The sequence below is a fragment of the Pristis pectinata genome, chromosome 17 (assembly GCF_009764475.1).
Source record: "Pristis pectinata isolate sPriPec2 chromosome 17, sPriPec2.1.pri, whole genome shotgun sequence".
NCBI lineage: Eukaryota > Metazoa > Chordata > Chondrichthyes > Rhinopristiformes > Pristidae > Pristis > Pristis pectinata.
Window position 1 is genome coordinate 9,532,635 of NC_067421.1, and position 18,262 is coordinate 9,550,896.

At 38.3% G+C, this 18,262-nt stretch overlaps 1 protein-coding gene across 1 annotated transcript in view; it reads right to left on the reverse strand.

Annotated features, from left to right (window-relative positions):
• The window catches only part of ppil2 (peptidylprolyl isomerase (cyclophilin)-like 2), a 231,481-nt gene that overhangs the window by 66,057 nt on the left and 147,162 nt on the right, over positions 1 to 18,262 (reverse strand). Inside the window, exons 15-16 of the mRNA XM_052031825.1 lie at positions 2,956 to 3,073; positions 1,629 to 1,685 (exon numbers count right to left, since the gene is read on the reverse strand). Coding sequence (XP_051887785.1) covers positions 1,629 to 1,685; positions 2,956 to 3,073 — 175 coding nt within the window. The remainder of the gene's footprint in view (positions 1 to 1,628; positions 1,686 to 2,955; positions 3,074 to 18,262) is intronic.

Sequence of the window (18,262 nt, forward strand, 5' to 3'; positions counted from 1 at the left end):
GAGAGCAACGCAGACTTTCTCCCAGTGTATTCTGCAAATCATTCTCATGGACACAGAACAGTAAAACAATAGTTGGCAGCAATATACAGAATCATAGTTGATAAGGCTGTGAGGAAAGGAACAGCATGACAGGAGGTTAAGGGAGAAGGTGCCAAACAGGCTGAAGATCTGGTTGCATACTCGGGATTAGAAAGAAACAACAAGGAACCAAAATAAAGGGATTGTGAGTGTACACAGAGGAGGGTACAGAGGTCAAAAATAATGACCGGGTGGATTTTGAACTAAATATGTTGGTGCTAAAAAGCTGGAGGGTCTTGAATAAAAGTTTAGCTTTCGCTTTTTTCAAAAACGGAATGCAAACAACTTTAAAGCAGGGTAGTTGATAAGGGAGCCTTTGGAATCTATAATGAGCTACTAACATGTCTACAACTCTGTGGATGAACCGGGGATAGGGTCTGGGTTCACTTGGACCAATCATTTCCAGAGATGAAGAATGGAACAATTTTCCTCGTCTAGACATATATACAGCCTGCAGACTTTGGCACAAATAACATTTGAAACGCAGTATACATCCGCCGAATTTCATAATTAGGTGGGAAGTACATGTATTTGCCTTCTTTCCACGTGGAGACTCATTGGACAAATTTGATTCTGGGCTGCCCCCAGAACACTACGCAAAAGATGTATTTCACTGTGTGTTTTGATGTACGTGTGACTAATAAAGATATCTTATAAATCTAAAGAATGTGGAAACACTAATTTCCTGCATTGTAAATCAGTAATTTTCACATTTCTTGGTGTCAAGGGTCCTCCACAAGTACTAATGTACACTTGGAAATCCCTGATCTAATTCAAAGGATTAGCAACCAAAAATAACAGATGAGCTTCAAAACAGCACTCATTTTTAATTTGGTGTCCAGCAATAAATTTTGAGAGAGCAAGAGAGAGACAGAGCGCTAACCATGTTGCGTGCCTCCTTGGAAGAGGGTCCGGGTCCCCAATTTGAAACCCACGTGACTTAACAACTCCCTGGGCTTGCTACAACATGTTAATGGAAGAAGAATGAAGTTTTATTTAACTTCAACCCAAACACCTCTATTTCACAGCACCAAACAATATTTATCCAGTCCAACACAGAAGTTAAGACCAAATTTCCTGTTTCATAGCCATTGTGGCTTCAAAATTTCTGAGAGACGCTAGCGATTGCTGGTTAAGGAATAATATTAAACTTGTTTGTAAACAATAAATAAATTAATCCCTGAATGCAAATGAAGGGAGAGTGTTTTGTGTGAGCTAAGAAGAGCATTGACTCATTTTCTCTCTCTTCCTTGGTCCCTTAATTCAAGCTGAACATAAAATAAAAATTAAATTAAAGGGACAGAGAAAACAGAACAGGCATTGTTACATCACTAGGAGTATCACTGAGGCACTCCTTGTACTCAAACAGAAATCTAAGGATATTTTGATTTGTAAAGAGTCACATTGAGGAAGAAACATCTCACATACAAAGTTTATCCTTACCCCTTACTGATTCTGACCAATCTATAGTGAATTCCCAACACTGGCAGTTTTTTTTAACCCTTTCACATATCCTTTGCCATATGCTGATAATATCCAGTATCACTTACCTTCCAAAGACTGTGTGCTTCTTGTCCAGGTAGACACAAGAGCGGAATGTAATGAAGCTGAGAAAACAGAAGAGACAATTGTAAAAACCTGCTTTTGGGAATGGCTACTGATAAAAGTTATTCCGTTCTTAAGTTGCAGAGCTACTTTAGTTGGGCCTTAAATAGTGAACAGATCCTATATATGAGAGCAAGGAAGCTAAAATTAAAGCAAAAGGACAACTGAACATAAATAGTAAATTTTATTTTCGAGTTTAAAGTTCTGTAGAAAGAGTGCAAACCATGCATAGGAAGAAGAACATTTATTTTAAACAGGCAGTAAATGGACATTTCATTAAGGCCAGTGGCGGTTATTTAATAAGACCCACTTATTTTATCGTGAAGAAATGCATTAAAAAGCATAAACACAGGATATGGATTTTTAACATAAGCATTTTGTTCTTTGAAATTTAATAGCACGACAATGATTTCCAATTATCTGCTTTAAAGAAAAAGCGGAGCCCCAGTAATGAAGTCGCTTCTAAATGGATTGAGTAATGGAAAATGCAATTAAAAAAATACATTTCTTGGCACCTACAGAATTCTGTGGTTAGTTATTGTTACAATTTTAAAAAATTGTATGAGCAATGCATGTAACCAAATGGAAAACATAATTCAGATTCCTACATCATAGTCTCATACTTACCCCCATAACCATAAAAGGTAGAAGGAAGTCCGACATAAACATCACAAAAGGATTCTGGTCTGGCACCATGCAAATATCATCCATCAAGATATGGTTACTTGTCTGTTACTTCTTTCTGTCCTCACTCCCTCTCCTCCTGCACCACCATTTCTTTGCTCAGTACCAATCTACTCCATTCTTTTCCCCAAAGACGTCCGAAACTGTGCATGTGGTCAACAATGCTTTAGATGACTTGATCTCTCAGGAAGTGCCTTTGCTCTTTATCTGACTGCAGGTGGCCGAATTGAAAACCATCCCACATTGAGAAAACCCAATGAACAATATTCAATGCATCGGTCAACAAAAATCAAATTACGGGAGCATTATGGGATCCAGGACTCACAGCAGTGAATTGAAATTCTACACAATGCAAGTGAAGTGGGAGTGATTTCTTCCACAAATACTATAAAGCTTTAGTTTCAACAAAAGGCCAGAAATAATTAAGCATATTTTCTCTTCAGAGTGAAAATTCTAAATCCTTTAAATAAAAGTTCAGGAAGAGAATTTTACAAACGTGTTACTCTCAGTAAACCCAATAAAGAACATTTATAACTACCTTTGGACTACATTTATAACTACATGTTTGGAGGGAAGAATGTCACTTACAATTGTGACTTGTTGGTGTTGGGTCCTGAGTTGGCCATACTAAGGATGCCGCGACCTGCATGAGAGAGATTGGGCTTGAACTCATCCTTGAAAGGTTTTCCCCAGTACGACTCTCCACCTGGAAGCATATGAGTGAGAACCATTAATGTGAAGTACATCTCCATATCTGATATCTATAGAGGGGCATCAATATAGAATTGGAAATGATTGGAAGGGAAACTGAAGTATTCTCATAATTTTGTACAACTGCTCCCAAATCATGTGACTGGTAGCAAGTGGATGTGAAATATCTTCACTTCTTGAACACAGAAAATGCCTGAAGCAACATACGTTCTTACTTCTGCCGACCAATGATTTTAATGGATATGGCATCCCAGACCAAAAAAAAAGTTACTGAGTTTTTGAACTTTTAACTTTGTTTTGTTTCTGAATGTATAATTGAAAAATATTCCAATTTTGTGCTTGATTGAAGGCATCTCATCATTTTTGCACACATCATTGTGATTCAACAATAAGAATCACAAGCAGAACCTTGCAAAATACTTTTCCTTCAGTGTTAGAGTGACTGCTGCAATGCTCAAATGCAGCGGTTGAATACTGCATTCTCTGTGCTATTACGTTCACAAGAATGACTCTGATCATACATTTCCTCCTCTTAAATTATGGGATCAGTTCACCAAAATAAAACAATGGCAATTGGGAGTCAGGATGCAGAATTCTCAGGCAAGATTTCACTGGCTGCTGCAAGGGATTCCAAATGGTTTGCTGCCATTTAGCTGTTTCAACAGCTGTAAGTTTGGTAGCTGTCTGCAAAGTGCCCAACTTGGAGAGATTTTAAAATAATTTTTGAAACTTATTCATTTTAGTTTTAGTAACTTTTATATACCTCTGAATGTCAGAGTGATTTACAAACTATGAAATGTATCACGCATCTTTGACAGCTGGCTACTTTGGGGGTGGAGCTTTACCAGATGTCAAAGCTTTCAGAGGCACTTCAGGGATGGATATTCCGTTGCATCCCTGGAAGCCCTGTCACATGCAGGCCACACTGCTGCAGTCTGGGATGCTTCAGGCAAGAAAGATGGGACCTCTGCTTCAAGATCAGGCAATTATGGGTCTGGCAAGACCGCAGGCTGACCTCTTATAATTTGCCTGTTACATTTCATTGGTAGCTGAAGCTATAATAGGCCACAAATTATTGCAATAACGAATGATGTCAGCATATGATATTAGTTAGACTTCCGTGCACACCATCAGCATCACACAATATTTTCATTCTAACCTGCTAGAATTTTGACCCTTCAATGGATGGCATCTGTGCTGTAACAAGTTTATGACTGTACAATGATGCACTTATGTTACACTTATTTTGTTTGACCCTATTTCCTTCTACTTTGCTGTTTCTCTCTGTTCTCTCCTTAAACAATGAAAATGGAGAACAGAGAGAAACAGCAAAATAGAAGGAAATAGGGTCAAACAAAATAACATGGAAAGAGGAACAAAGAGAGGGGCTGCAGAGGGTTGCATTTTGAAAGAGAGAGAGAGAGATAAGAAAAAATGAAAAAAGGTAAAGGGAATATTGCAACTGGATTGGGAATTGTTGTGTTGGTCTGAGAGCATAACTGGATGGATATCAGAATTCTATAAACGTACTTAAACAATGAAATACAGAAGCGATATTCCCACCCGTCGAGATGGAAACTTTGGAACAACATTTGGTATTGATTGAATAGAAACATGGGAAATGCAAAACAAAATATGAACAAGGCCCATTTATCACCTTCATAGTCACTTGATACAATGATAGAGTTGACTAATCATAGCAATCAACTTCTATTAATGTGTCTTGAACAAATCTGGAATAAGAATAATTCCATTGGTGGAATGCCATGAGAGCAATAGGTCCAAAAGAAACTTTTTCTTCTTTAGTCTGGTACAGTTGGCTAATGAATAAATACTCACATGCTATGTCTCTAAATTTTGACCATTATGTTATAGGCAACAGTGAAATAACAGAGCGTGGCATTGACCTAAATTAAAGAAAAGCAGCCCACAAAGAGCTTGTGATTTTGAATACATGGATTTCTCCTTTCCTCAATGTTAATTTCATTTTAGCTACCAAGAATTCCAGCATTCAGCAACAGTGATGTCACAAAGTCAGCTGAGCAGCCAGTTACTTTGAATAATTCTTACAGATAACACACAAGAAAATTAAGTTCCAATTTTTAATTACATTTTTAAACTTTTCACAGAAAATAAACAAAAATTTGGGATATATACAAGATTATGGTAGAAATAAAATTACAAGTGAACATTATTAAAAATACAAAATATTTTAATTATTTTTTAAAAACATGGAATTTTGAAACAATTATTCAAAAACCATAAGAGTCTACATTTAAAATTATTTTAGAGCAAACAATGCTTTCTTTGATAATTACAGCTTTGTATGCTGTTAAAATGTCAGATGAACCCTGTAAATTAGAGATCATTTTTTCCATGGGATTTTATAGTATGTTTATGTAAAATGTTGAAATTCTCAGTTCCCAGAAGATGTTTATCTGTGAGGATCTCCTACAGTGAACCATGCAGAGGAGTAGGATATTACTGACAATGATTTTTAGGTTTCTGCATTTTACTCAGTATATGAAGACTTCAGAGGTAGCTGTCAGGTTCACCATTACAGTAGCAGAATCTATGAACAATGTTTGATTCATTATCCTCTGTCTGTCTGAATACTTTTTCACCTGAAAACTGAACAATAATGGAAGCATGGGGTCCAACAATGGTTCAATAATATTAATGCCATTTTATAAAGATGATTAATACAAACCCCAGGACAATTCTATGGTTCTGAATCTTTGCAACTACTTAGCATTACTTTTCAAGATATGTCTGATATTTACTGGTGTGGCTTTAGAGAATATCCTTTCCACTATCACTGAAGTTATGAGAATGCCCGTATGCGTGTGTACATCTATACCTGCCTTTTTATAATTACTTTGTTTTAGCAATATAAATTTGAGTATACATGTTTTATAACAATAGGAGTGATATTCCCTGGAGTCCATTTATTTAGTATTTCCACATGATATAACCAGACCTTTCTCGAATCCCTTTCAATAACCTTTGAATATAGAGGAGTGGAGCTAATGACATAATAATGTTTTTTTTAAACCGAAGAAATATCAGTCCAGCTTTTTTTTTGAAGTTTTTGGTTTACTTTTGTTTATTATTTTTTTTAAATTTGGGGTTTCTCTTTTCATATAATTAAATTTCCTTTCAATTTCTTTGTATCATGTTCACTTAGTAAGAGATTGGGAGGCTCGGGTTATATAGTTTACTCCCTGTGAGTGTATATATTAACTGTTATTATTGTTATCCCGATCTCTTCGTACCATATGTATAATCACTAATGTTATGTATATTAATTTGAAATTAATTTGAAAGTTAATAAAAAGATTGAAGAAGAAAGGAGTGATATCCCATGTTATAATGATGCCTTCTTATATAACACTTGTGAATTTTCCAAAAGGCAAGGCAAAGGATGTAACCACCTTTCTTGATGAAGGACTCGTACATGATCATTTCCAGGGATGAAGCAGGAACATTTGTTGGGGTTTGAAACCTGGGTAATTTAAGCCTATAGGAAAAACATGTCTTTGAGTTTATGATGTTTCAGTGTTTTTAAGCATTCTTGTATGGTATAGGTGAACACATACTTTTAGTGCTGTGCTTTTAAATACAATGAACATTCTTATCAGTTGTTTTAAAAAACAGCACTTTGAATAAGGGGTTAATCTTCTAAATACAAGTTGTTTTTCCCAGAAACTAAACAATGAATTATATATTATTTTGACTGGATAATTGGAACAACACCTTCCCACTCATTGCGCTGTGTGATGGTTTGAAACCAGTCTCTCATGAAACTTAGATAGTTGAGAAAAGCACCATCGCTATATTTTGGGAAATGGGCAGTGGACAATCAGGATACAAAGTTTTGGAGGCTACAATGGAAGGAGACTAAGGCTTGGAATACTTTGACAGAATGTTGAAGTTTTATTTTGTTTAAGTAAGCCAGTCTGGGGAGCATATATTATCTATTTTCTCAAAATCATGGGATGATAAGTTATGTAGGTTAAACTAAGCAAATCTAATCAAAATCAGTCTCTTTGTATATCTGTCTTACTGTGGAGTAAACAGTTTAATGATTCAAATTAGGCCAAGGCACATCTGATATTGAATTAGTCTGTGTTTCGACAAAATGAAGACAGACACAAATAACTGGTTAGCAGTTGTCTTATTATATTGGCTCCATCGGCTCTAAGTAGTAATAAAGCAGTGAGACGTCTTCCATAGAAGATGCATGGAGTATTCATACTACCTAACCTGAGAAAGCCTCTGCAGAGGTCACCTTTACACAGAATTCTTGTGCAGATGATTTGGATGAAACACAAAACCCCCAGTACTTTTGTAAAATGCAGGTCTCCAGGAGCAGTGAGAGCAGGTTTCTGTAAATTCTGGAGTAGGATTCCAGAAGCGATAGCAGAGAGGGACTGCAGAAGCTTTGCCGGGAGAGAAGGGGTACCAGTAGAGGAGCCAAAGTGGATCCCAGAAGCAACACTAGTAGTAGTGGGTTCCTAGACGCGGCAGGGGGCTCACATTAACTGAGGAGTGGGGTTAATTTTAAGAACTACATTTAACGTTTAAAATGTTTGGATAGAGCAACTTCATGAAAATACTTTGTTGTTTCCTTCCTGTCCAGCTTGGGAAATAAGAAAAAGTGATTATTCTGGAATTAGTGCAGGAAATAAACATCCCGACAGGTTACAATGATATTATTGGTCCTTAAGAATATAAAAGTTAATATAGCAGGGAGCATGTTTCAGATATGATTTCCCAACCATTCATTTTAACTGCAAGAAAACTTTGTTTACACAGTGTTGTTAATGCATGTTAACTTTGTTGATCTAAAATAATTAGGTGGAATGGACACTAGGTAAAATGAAAGGAACCTGAAAATAGGTAGAAATAAACTTTCAAACTGAGGGCAGGTTAACAGAAATGCAGAATGGAGCTCCTTGTTAGAACTTCAAATCTAATTGTAGGTTTCAAAAGATATGGTTAAGTGGCAGTCATCTTTCTAACAGAAAGGCTAGAGATCAATTTGTTAGTAAATGTCATGGTACGCTATTTTGAAACATCCCAGATTTTCTTTAAGAGCCCAAGCTTTCTGAAACATTCCCAATTCAGAATCTGAATCAGATTTATTATCACTGACTTATATGCTGTGAAATTTCTTGTTTTGCAGCAGCAGTACAGTACAAAGACATAAAATTACTGTAAATTACAAAATAAATATAGTGCAAAGAAAAAGGAATAATGAAGAAGTGTTCATGGGCCATTCAGATGCTAAGGAAAGAAATGTGGCTGTGCAAGTGGGTTTCGGTCAACACTGTATCAAAGGCAAGAAGGGAAAGAGACACCATGGAAGGTGAACAAGGCAAGAGAGACCGACAGAATTCCATGGGAGAGCAGAGTAGAACTTCTGCAGGAAAGGCATTCCTGGAAGAGAAGTGACAGTGAGTTCAACAAATAAGTGAAAGTCAAAAAAATTGCAGATGCTGGAAATCTTAGAAAAAGTGCTGGAAACACTCAGCAGGTCAGGCTGTGTTGGTGGGAAAAAAAGAATTAATGTTTCAGGTCAGATTTTCATCATTTTCTGTTTTTGTTTTAAATTCACAATTTGATATTTAGTATTTTGGGTTAAAAACCCATACATTGAACTGGTAACATTGCTGTGTGCAACAGAATAGCATCTATAATCTCAAATTATTTTTTTCTTTCCATAATCAAGGCTGATACTGCAAATTAATTCAGGGATAAAGAATGATATAAGGAAATATTTTCATCTATTTGAACTTGCTGGTACTATAAAATACTTGACACACGAACCATTGAAAATCTATGAAGGAAGCCATTAAGAATATAAAGGACTATAAAGGAAGCCATTCACCTCATTGGGTCTGTGCCAGTTGAAAAACAGCTACCCAGCCTAATCCCACCTGCTAGAACTAGGTCCAAAGCCCTGTTACTCATTCAATTACTTTCAAATGTGATGAGTGCTTCTGTATCTTCCACCATTTCTGGCAGTGAGTAGCTAAGCCTGTTGAAAAGGTGCAACACGGCATGATACAATAAGCTAGTATCTGTCACTATAACTCAAATCCCACCAACATTTATTCCTGTTAGGATTGTTCTCTCACTGAAGGGATTTGAGAATAACTCAAGCTGTGTTTTGAAAAGAGAATTTCAAAAAAAAATTCCAAATATTTACAACATGCATTAATGCTAGATGGCTTAGTCTGCAGAATGTGAATGTGTACTATCTTGTACACCATGAAACAACCAAGATAACAATGAGAAGAAGATCCCTATTCATTGAGAGCAGCTGATAATATCTTCCGTAAAACCACAATGCACAGGAGAATGAGAGAAAAATTTTGAATGGGGACTGTCAGAGGGGCAGCTGTTCCACAGATTGGGAATAGAAAAAGGGACATGAAAAGGCAGGCAAATAACTAGCTGGTATGGGGGAGAAATGTTACTGAGGGAAAATTCACTTTTCTCAAGTCTAAAGCTACTTGGATTCAGTAGGCTGAGCAGGAAAAGTTGGACATAAAGGGATAGTGTTGTGCATTCTTATTATTTAACATGTTCACAAGGAGAGCATTTGGTCAATTACAGTAAAATCTGGTGGCATTCATTGCTCTGTACATTAGAAAACTGCAAGTGAGGGGATGTATTAAACAAGATATTGTTACATCTTGGATTACATACTTGTGCAATTAGATATTGAGCACTACAGGTACACTCTTGAATGCAACAACTGCAGAACCAGGGGGATGAGAATCAGCCGTGGCTGTCTGGACACTTTCGTACCGTCTGCTGTGGTTGTCTGGATCTCCCAGTTGCCAGGCATTTTAATTCTCCTCCCCATTCCCACACCGACATGTTTGTCCTCAGCCTCCTCTAAAATGGCTGGCAACCAGGAGATCCACTGGAAACGCTGTTCATTTCCCTGCATAGATGCTGCCTGACCTGCTGAGTTCCTCCAGCCTTGTGTGCGTTGCTCCAGATTTCAGACTCTGAAGTCCCTTGTCTCCAAAATTCAAAGAAGATTTAAAAAGTGTATGGAAGTTCCAGGTTATTCACTTTATAATTACAAAAGGAGATGAACAAAGTTTTATATAGAGTAAAACAGTGCAGAAACAGGCCTTTTGACCCATCTCTTCCATGTCATTTGCCGTAGCTATCTACACTAATCTCATTTACCCCCATGAGGTCCAGTCTTCTGTGCCTCGGTGACTAAAGTACATGTCTAGATGCTCCTTAGATGTCATGAGAGTATCTGCCTCAGGCAGCATATTCCAGACCCCAATCACTCTGTGTGGAAAAAATTCCCCCTCACATCTCCTCTAAGCCTATATCTAACCTTAAGCTTATGCCCTCTTGTCTTCGACACCCTCACCATGGGATAACGATTTTTACTATCTTCCCTATCTATCCCCTTCATAATTATATATACCTCTATCACATCATTAATCAGTCTCAACTAATAACTAAAATGCTCCAATTTAGGTAACATCCTCTGAGCCTCCTCAGTGTAACCACTTCCTCCCTTTCGAGTGGCGACACACCACTCCAGGTGCGGCCTAACCAAAGTTTTGTAGAGCTGCAACATGACATCCCAGCTCTTTATATTCTGTGCCTCAGCTGATTAAGGCAATCATCCCACACATCACTGCAATAAATCAATCTGATGGCCTTGGTGAACACAATCAACACAAGCCGAGTCCCCTTCTGAGGCATTCTCCCTGTGCATACCCTTGACACTCCCCTGAACAAGCAACTGATACTGCATTGTTCAGGTCTCTATTGCACAGCAACTGTGCACTCTTCAGAGCTTGCTGGCACCCATTGAACTGGGAATGCCTCAGATTACATTGACACAGAGGAGAAAAGGAAGAACTTGCATTTATATGGTGTCTTTCATGAATTGCATCACGGTTGTAACGAGGGAAAAGTAATGCAGTGTAGATTAGCCATGAGAGACAGAGATGTGATAGCATGGTACTTTCAGCAAGAAATTATATAATAATGTAAAAGAGCTGCAAGTCATTTAAATGTTGATTCCTTTTCCAAAAAAAAGTAACAGAAATACTGAGAAAACCATATGCTCTCATACATCCTCAGGTATGTTTCAACATGTAGTTGAAGCAAGCAGCAAGACAAACAATTACATGAGGGAGAAAGGAACAGAAGGATATCCAGATTGGGTTCAGTTAAGAGAAATGGGAGGGGGTTCTTATAGAACACAAACACCAGTTTGTATCTGTGATTAAAACTTCTGATTATACTTTGTCCACTACAGACAGATGAAAAATTGAATTATAGGGAATCCAAATAGAGATATTCTGCTCAAATAACTGAACCACCCTTTCATTTGCAAAAGAGGAAGCATATGTGTGTGATAAGTGACTAAAGAGGCAAACTATCCAGCAATTATGCACTAATTGATTCATATCCAAATGACAGTACATAATATTGAAATAGGTAACAGGATTGCAACTTACTGCAATTAATAAGAATATATTATGCACAATAGTGGGAACCGTCTTTATAAGGGTAATGATTCATGAACAAGAGGAGTTCACCAACAATTTGCCCTGGCCTAGCCACATGGATGCTATGGCCAACAACGCACACCAACCCCTCTACTTCCTCAGAAAGCTAAGGGAATTCGGCATGTTCTTGATGACTCTCACTAATTTTTATCAATGCACCACAGAAAGCATCCCATCTGGATGCATCACAGCTTGGTATGGCAACTGCTCTGCCAAGATTGCAAGAAATTGCAGAAAGTTATGAACACAGCCCAGTCCATCAGGCAAACCAGCCTCCCCTCCATGGACTCTGTCTACACTTCCCACTGCTTTAGGAAAGCAGCCAACATAATCAAGGACCCCTCCCACCCCAGTCATTCTCTCTTCTTCCCCCCCCCCACCACACCCCCCCAAAATCAGGCTGAAGATACAAAAGCTTGAGGACACCTACCACCAGGCTCAAGGACAGCTTCTATCCCACTGTTATCAGACTCTTGAATAGACCTCTTATACGCTAAAGAAGAACTCTTGATCTCTCAATCTACCTCGTCATGGCCCTTGCACTTTAGTTGTCTATCTGCACTGTATTTTCTCTGTAACACTATATTCTGTATTCTGTTTTTTTTTTACCTTTTGTACTACCTTGATATACTAATGCATGGAATGATCTGCCTGGATGGCATGAAAACAAAAGCCTTTCATTGCAAATCTGTACATGTGCCAATAATAAACCAATTACCCGGACTCTATGTGAAATATGATGAAAATAATAGGCAAGCATTAAGTCCATTTTGTCCCTTGTGAAATAAAAGCCATTATGGAACAAATAACAAAAGTAAACGCACTGCAAGGACTGTATCTACAGCTACAATAATATGAAGCACTGCATGGGGTGTGAACTCATTCAACACGTATCATTTCCATCAATCTGTTGAGAAAGGAAATGCTTATTACAAGAAATATGCATTTTGTACATTTGCCCTGTACATTTGTACAGTTACCAATGACTCAAAATTTAATAACTATGTAAATAACAAAGATGGGTTTAATATTCTGGTGGAAGCATTCCCAATGCAAATAAGTAACCACAACTATTCCTCTTTAACTCAGCGCATTGCTAATGACTTACAGTGTGATAAACACCCTTGCTATCAAGCTGTGTTGGGCTACTCAAATTGTCCAGTCCATGCTTTCAGTAATCTTTGGTAATTACTATATGAACACTAGTGTGTCTGCCAATTATACACCACCTCCAGCAATTTCCCTTTGTTTGCCCCTTTCCTTGAATGTTTTGACTTTATATGGGTTTCATCTGGTTTCCTCTCGGTCCTGAACTTTTGTGGATTTCCCCAATGAGAAAAGGAGTTATAAAAAATGCTGGTGAATGAAATACCTCAAAAATTTAAAGGCCTGAGGTAATTTTAATATATTTAGAAAAAAGTAGATGACCCATTACCTGAGTTGCATAAGGCTGCAGCTGGATATCACCACTACCTTCTGGCCAGGTAGATAAAGCTCAATTTAACAAATGACAGGGACAGTTTTAAAAAAAAGTGGTCAGTCTAAATACCTAGGGTACAGAGAGCACAAAACCAGGAAGTATGGTGGCTATTTAGTTCTACTTACATCTTTCATATGTTCACTTATTTTTAATCTGTATACATTTCATCCAGGCGGAAAGATAGATGTTGCCTGGTAATGCAACTAAAGCTGGATGTTAGAACCCAGGTCAAATTCTCCCCTCCTGGCAATGACAGAGAAAAACCAGACACTTGCTGAATAGTAATTAGCTTACGAACAACACTAATTGCAACCAGAACATGGGTAAGGAGGAGCTATAACTGAAGGTGACTAGGATAACGATATAGTTTCTCGACATGATCAATATCAAATAAAGAAACAGAGGCTGTTAAGTACGAATCTGCTCAAAGATGACAAATAAAAGTTACCAAGTAACACAATTAAATGTAAACTCTTTTCTGCACAACTGTAATCAGAAGCTGGGGCAACGATGCGGAACTAGATGAAGCCTGACATATGGAAATACAAACACAAGATGAACGATGTGAAAAATCTGATCGTTTTCGTTAGACCAATGCAGACTACAGAGTGAAATAATAGGATTTAAAATGATGAAAGGGTTGGGATAGAGTAGACCGCTTTCAGAAGAAGTGTTTGGAAAGAAATAGCATGGAAAAAAAACTAAACATTAAACTGTCAGTACAGAAGGCAGGAGAGACAGAGTTTTGAGGCGGTGGAATTTGTCAGGATCAGTGGTTACGGCATGGTTGCAAGGGCCGTCATGAAGTGAATGTTCCCAAGTCCTTGATGTTTAGGAACAGAGTAGTGGATACGGTTGTGTTGGTGTTGGGGAAGGTTGGGCATGGTGCTGTGGGGTGGGGTGGGGTGTGTGGGGTGGTGGGGAGCCTTGATATTAAGTGGTGACATAATTGCAAAACTAAATAATCTTGCCTTAGAAGACCAATGAGGCAGATTCAAAAAAACTTCAACAAAACCCCACTGGGAATATTTTATAGGCCTGCAAAAGATGGTATTACTGGAGAAATAAGAGGAGCTAATAGCAAAAGGAACCTTATGATCATAGAGACACAAGAGAGAGCAGATTCTGCAATCTGGAGCAACAAACATTTTGTGGCCCTTCAGCCCACAAAGTTGTACTGAACACGTCCCTACCTTAGAAATTACTAGCCCTCTTACCCATAGACCTCTATTTTTCTAAGCTCCATATATCTATCCAAAAGTCTCTTAAAAGTTTTTCTTTTCAACCCCAGCTCATTTGTTAATCACTTACATCCAAGCTGGAAACACTCAGCAGGTCTGGCAGCATCTGTGGAAAGAGAAACAGTTAACATTGGAGGGCTGAGACCCCTCGTTAGAATCTGAGATGTTAACTCTGTTTCTCTTTCCACAGATGCTGCCTGACCTGCTGAGTGTTTCCAGCTGTTTCTGCTTTTATTTCAGATTTCCAGCATCTGCAATTTTGTTTTGATTTTCACTGAAATCAACACCCTCTGGTACACTACCCTTCTGCCTAATGAAAACTGTTTCTCTGTTTTGCTCTGACTAGATTTTGAACACTTCCATCAAATCATCTCTGCTCGAGGGAGGACAATTTCATCTCCTCCAGTCTATCTTCATACTGAAGTCTCTGGTGTCCGTGGTCAATCTACTTAATCTATTTTACACCCTCTCCAGAGCCTTCACAGCTTTCCTATAATGCTTTGGCTGGAGTTAGATGCAAATACTGTAACTGCAGTCAACCAGTACAGTGGTTCCACAGAAATTCCTTGCTTTTTAAAAATTTTACACCTCTATTTTCATTTCTTATGTCTCCATTTATGAAGCTCAGAATGCAGTATTAGTTTTTAAAATTGCTTTCTGAAACTGTCCTTGATTTAATATGATTTTTGTCTTGAACAAATCTGTACCCCCTTTCCTTTCTTAATCCACAATGTCCAAATGGCTACAATCTTTTTCCCCATTAATCACTTCCAGCTTCTTCCCCACCAATAAATGGATTGGTGTAGTTGCTGGAATTACCTTTGCATCCAATTTTGAACAAGGGTGTAACACTTGTAGTTTGCCAATCCTCTAGCACCACCCTGATGCTTTTTGAGGATGATGAGAAGATTAATCCCTCAACAATTTCAACCCTGACTTGCCTCACCAACCTAGGACATGGTGACCAACCCACTTCAAACACAGATGGCACCTTTATCAATTCTTAACCTACCCAATATCTCAACTGCCTCCGCTTATCTAACTTTGGCAGAAACTTTTGGTTAAAACAGATATAAAAGCACCCTTGCAGTATTTCCATCAGGCCTTCTTTCTCCATGCTAGGACCACCTTGGCCTAATCATTGTTATCCTACCCATTTATTATTTATATACCTACGGAACATCTTTCGATTTTCTTGTCTACCCATATTCTCTCTTTGCCTTTATTTCCCCTTCTTAATGTTCGCTCTGGTATTTCTATCTTTGGCCTGATTCTCACTCACACAATCTAGCTGACTTCTGCTATAAAACCCCTTTTTCTGCTCCATCCCACTCTCTCTTTCTTTCAACATCCAGGAATTATTGCTTTTAGTACCAATGACACTGGCTGCCCTAGCTTTTTTCCTCTCTGTTATAGACCTAAAACCATATCCAAACCACCCCAATTTTGAAGGCCTCCACTTGTTTAATTAGACCCTTGCCTGCCAAGTTTGATTCCAGTTTACCCTGGCGACAACTGAAAACAGAAAGCGTTGGAAGCACCCTTTGGGCAAACAACACTGAGTATTTTGGAAGCTTGACATACAAATGGAAAATAATAAAAATGGAAAGAGAAGCAGAGTCTATGACTGTTAATCAGAACTGGGAAAAGTCAGAAATTAAACATGCTTCAAGGTACAGAGAAGAGGGAGGGGTGAAGTGGTCGCCTGTGATAGAGTGGAGACCAAAGAGAGTGATTAAGACAAATGGTGGTGGTGCTGACAGAGAGAGGGCAGAGAAGACCAGTTAATCACAGATAATCTGCAACGGAAAATGCTGTAAAATACTCATCAGGTCAGGAAACAGATCCTGGCCGGATCCATTTTCCCAGGAAAATTGGCAATCTTCCAATTACAAATTGTCCTTGCCCTTTTTCAGCTAATCTAAACATTATGATTCTACCACTGTTTCCAAAATGTACTTCCATTGACACTTGCTCTAGTTGACTCTTTCTATTCCTAAGCAACAGATCCAGCAATGCCTCCTTGCTAGCGTGGAAGCGTACTGATAAGACAATGCTCTCCGGAACATATTTCAGCAAATCTTCTCTCTACTTTCTCTTAACACTGTTACTACCCTAATCTTTAGGATAATTGAAGTCCTCCATTACCATCATAAAAAATTCTTGTCCTCACCACAATTTCCCTTTAAATTTGCTCTGTATTCTCCTCAGTCTAAGCTGGTCTATAGCTCGCTAATACATCCTTCTATGGCATTGTCGAATTTTGTAACATTTGATTACACAGCTTTAAAGTGATTTTTGGGCATCTTACTATGCAAGATAATTTTGTATAAATTTAAGTTACTGTTCAGCACTCTACCATTGCAGAAACTCCAGTCAGAGTTAAGCCAAAGGGAGAAGAAAACATTTTGTTTTAAAAGGTACTGCATTACTTTGCAGCGGGGAGATAATTACAGTTTCAAATTCTGATGCCTGCAGGTACCAGACTCCTTACGATTTGACTAAATGACTGCTTTCAAGGACTATTGCAGTCATTTAAAATTTTCACATTACACAGAAGGATAGATGAGCAGAATTGCAGACTTCTGTATTCTTTACTGGAAGCAAATATGTTGTCGTGTCAGCCAGCAGGAACATAGTACATGTCCTTGTTACTGTTGAAAAATATACTGGTGCTTTAACTGGCTTGAAGGACCCATTGAAAAAAAAGCAAAGAATCAAAAGGGCTTTGATGAGTTAAATGAAGCTTCCTGCAGAGTGTGATATACTGTGGTCAGCACAGCACCTGAGAAGTAAGGGATTTTCAGAAAAATATCATCAGTCATCCATTAGCAGGTTGCTAAGATACAATGAATAATTATTGAAGCAAATTTCAATGTAACATGCCATTCTTTGGCACACATTACTTAGCAAAGGTTAACCAGTAATGAATGGAGGAAACCGTCAGTTGTAGATGTGCCCTAGAGTATCAAGATCAGTGGTGTGCATTTATTTGTTCCATCTCAAAGGGAAAATAAGCAAAGGAGGTGTGCAGGAGGAATACTGGGAACGTGCCTGAATCTAAACAAGAACCAAAGCATCATTTGGGCTGTGATTTAATTTCCTGACTATCGGCAGCACTCATCTCATCAAAATTCTCCTCAATGTTATTGCACTGCGCGGGGGAGGGGGACAGTGTAGCCAATCAGATTGCCTGATGTCCTGCTGAGGCAATGGCTTGAATTAGTAAGGACAGCTCACATTCACTTACTACCTTGCTTCAATGTGGGACCTAAAGGAGGAGGATCTTTCTCAGTAAAATCCAGCCTCCTGCAGGCTGTTAGTATGATGAATGAGATACAGTGCACTGCATAGTGCCTGCATAGTGAGACCATTCACTCACTGCATTACTTGCAAGGTCACCTTCAGTACGTGATCCTTGTAGTTCAGATAAAAGCAAAACAATCTCAAGTTTTGCCTTCCAATAAAAAAAATGAAAACACTAGAAACACAAGGCAGTGTTGTCAGCAACGGAGAAATAGAAGAGAGACTAAAGATTTAAAGGCATGGTTGATTACAGTGAGACTCCAATGAAGGGCTAGTGAATAAAGGGAAGAAGACATATCTCCCCATCTTCCACTGCCTCAGCAGTTCTGGTACCAGTCAAGCTTTCAACTGCCACTCTGCATGATGTACACGATCTTGTTTAAATGAATGCATATTTCAATCTCTCAGCAGCACCTGTTACAGCAGAAAAGCACAGCTTAGAGCTTGTGCAAATTTTAAATTCTGTTGCTGGGTCAACATAAATAACCCTCAACACTGCACCATCTGCCAGAAGCAGCTTACTGTTAAAGTTGCTGCAAAGTCCACCTACAGACAAACACAACAGAGGTTAGTTATACTATATCTCAGCTTTA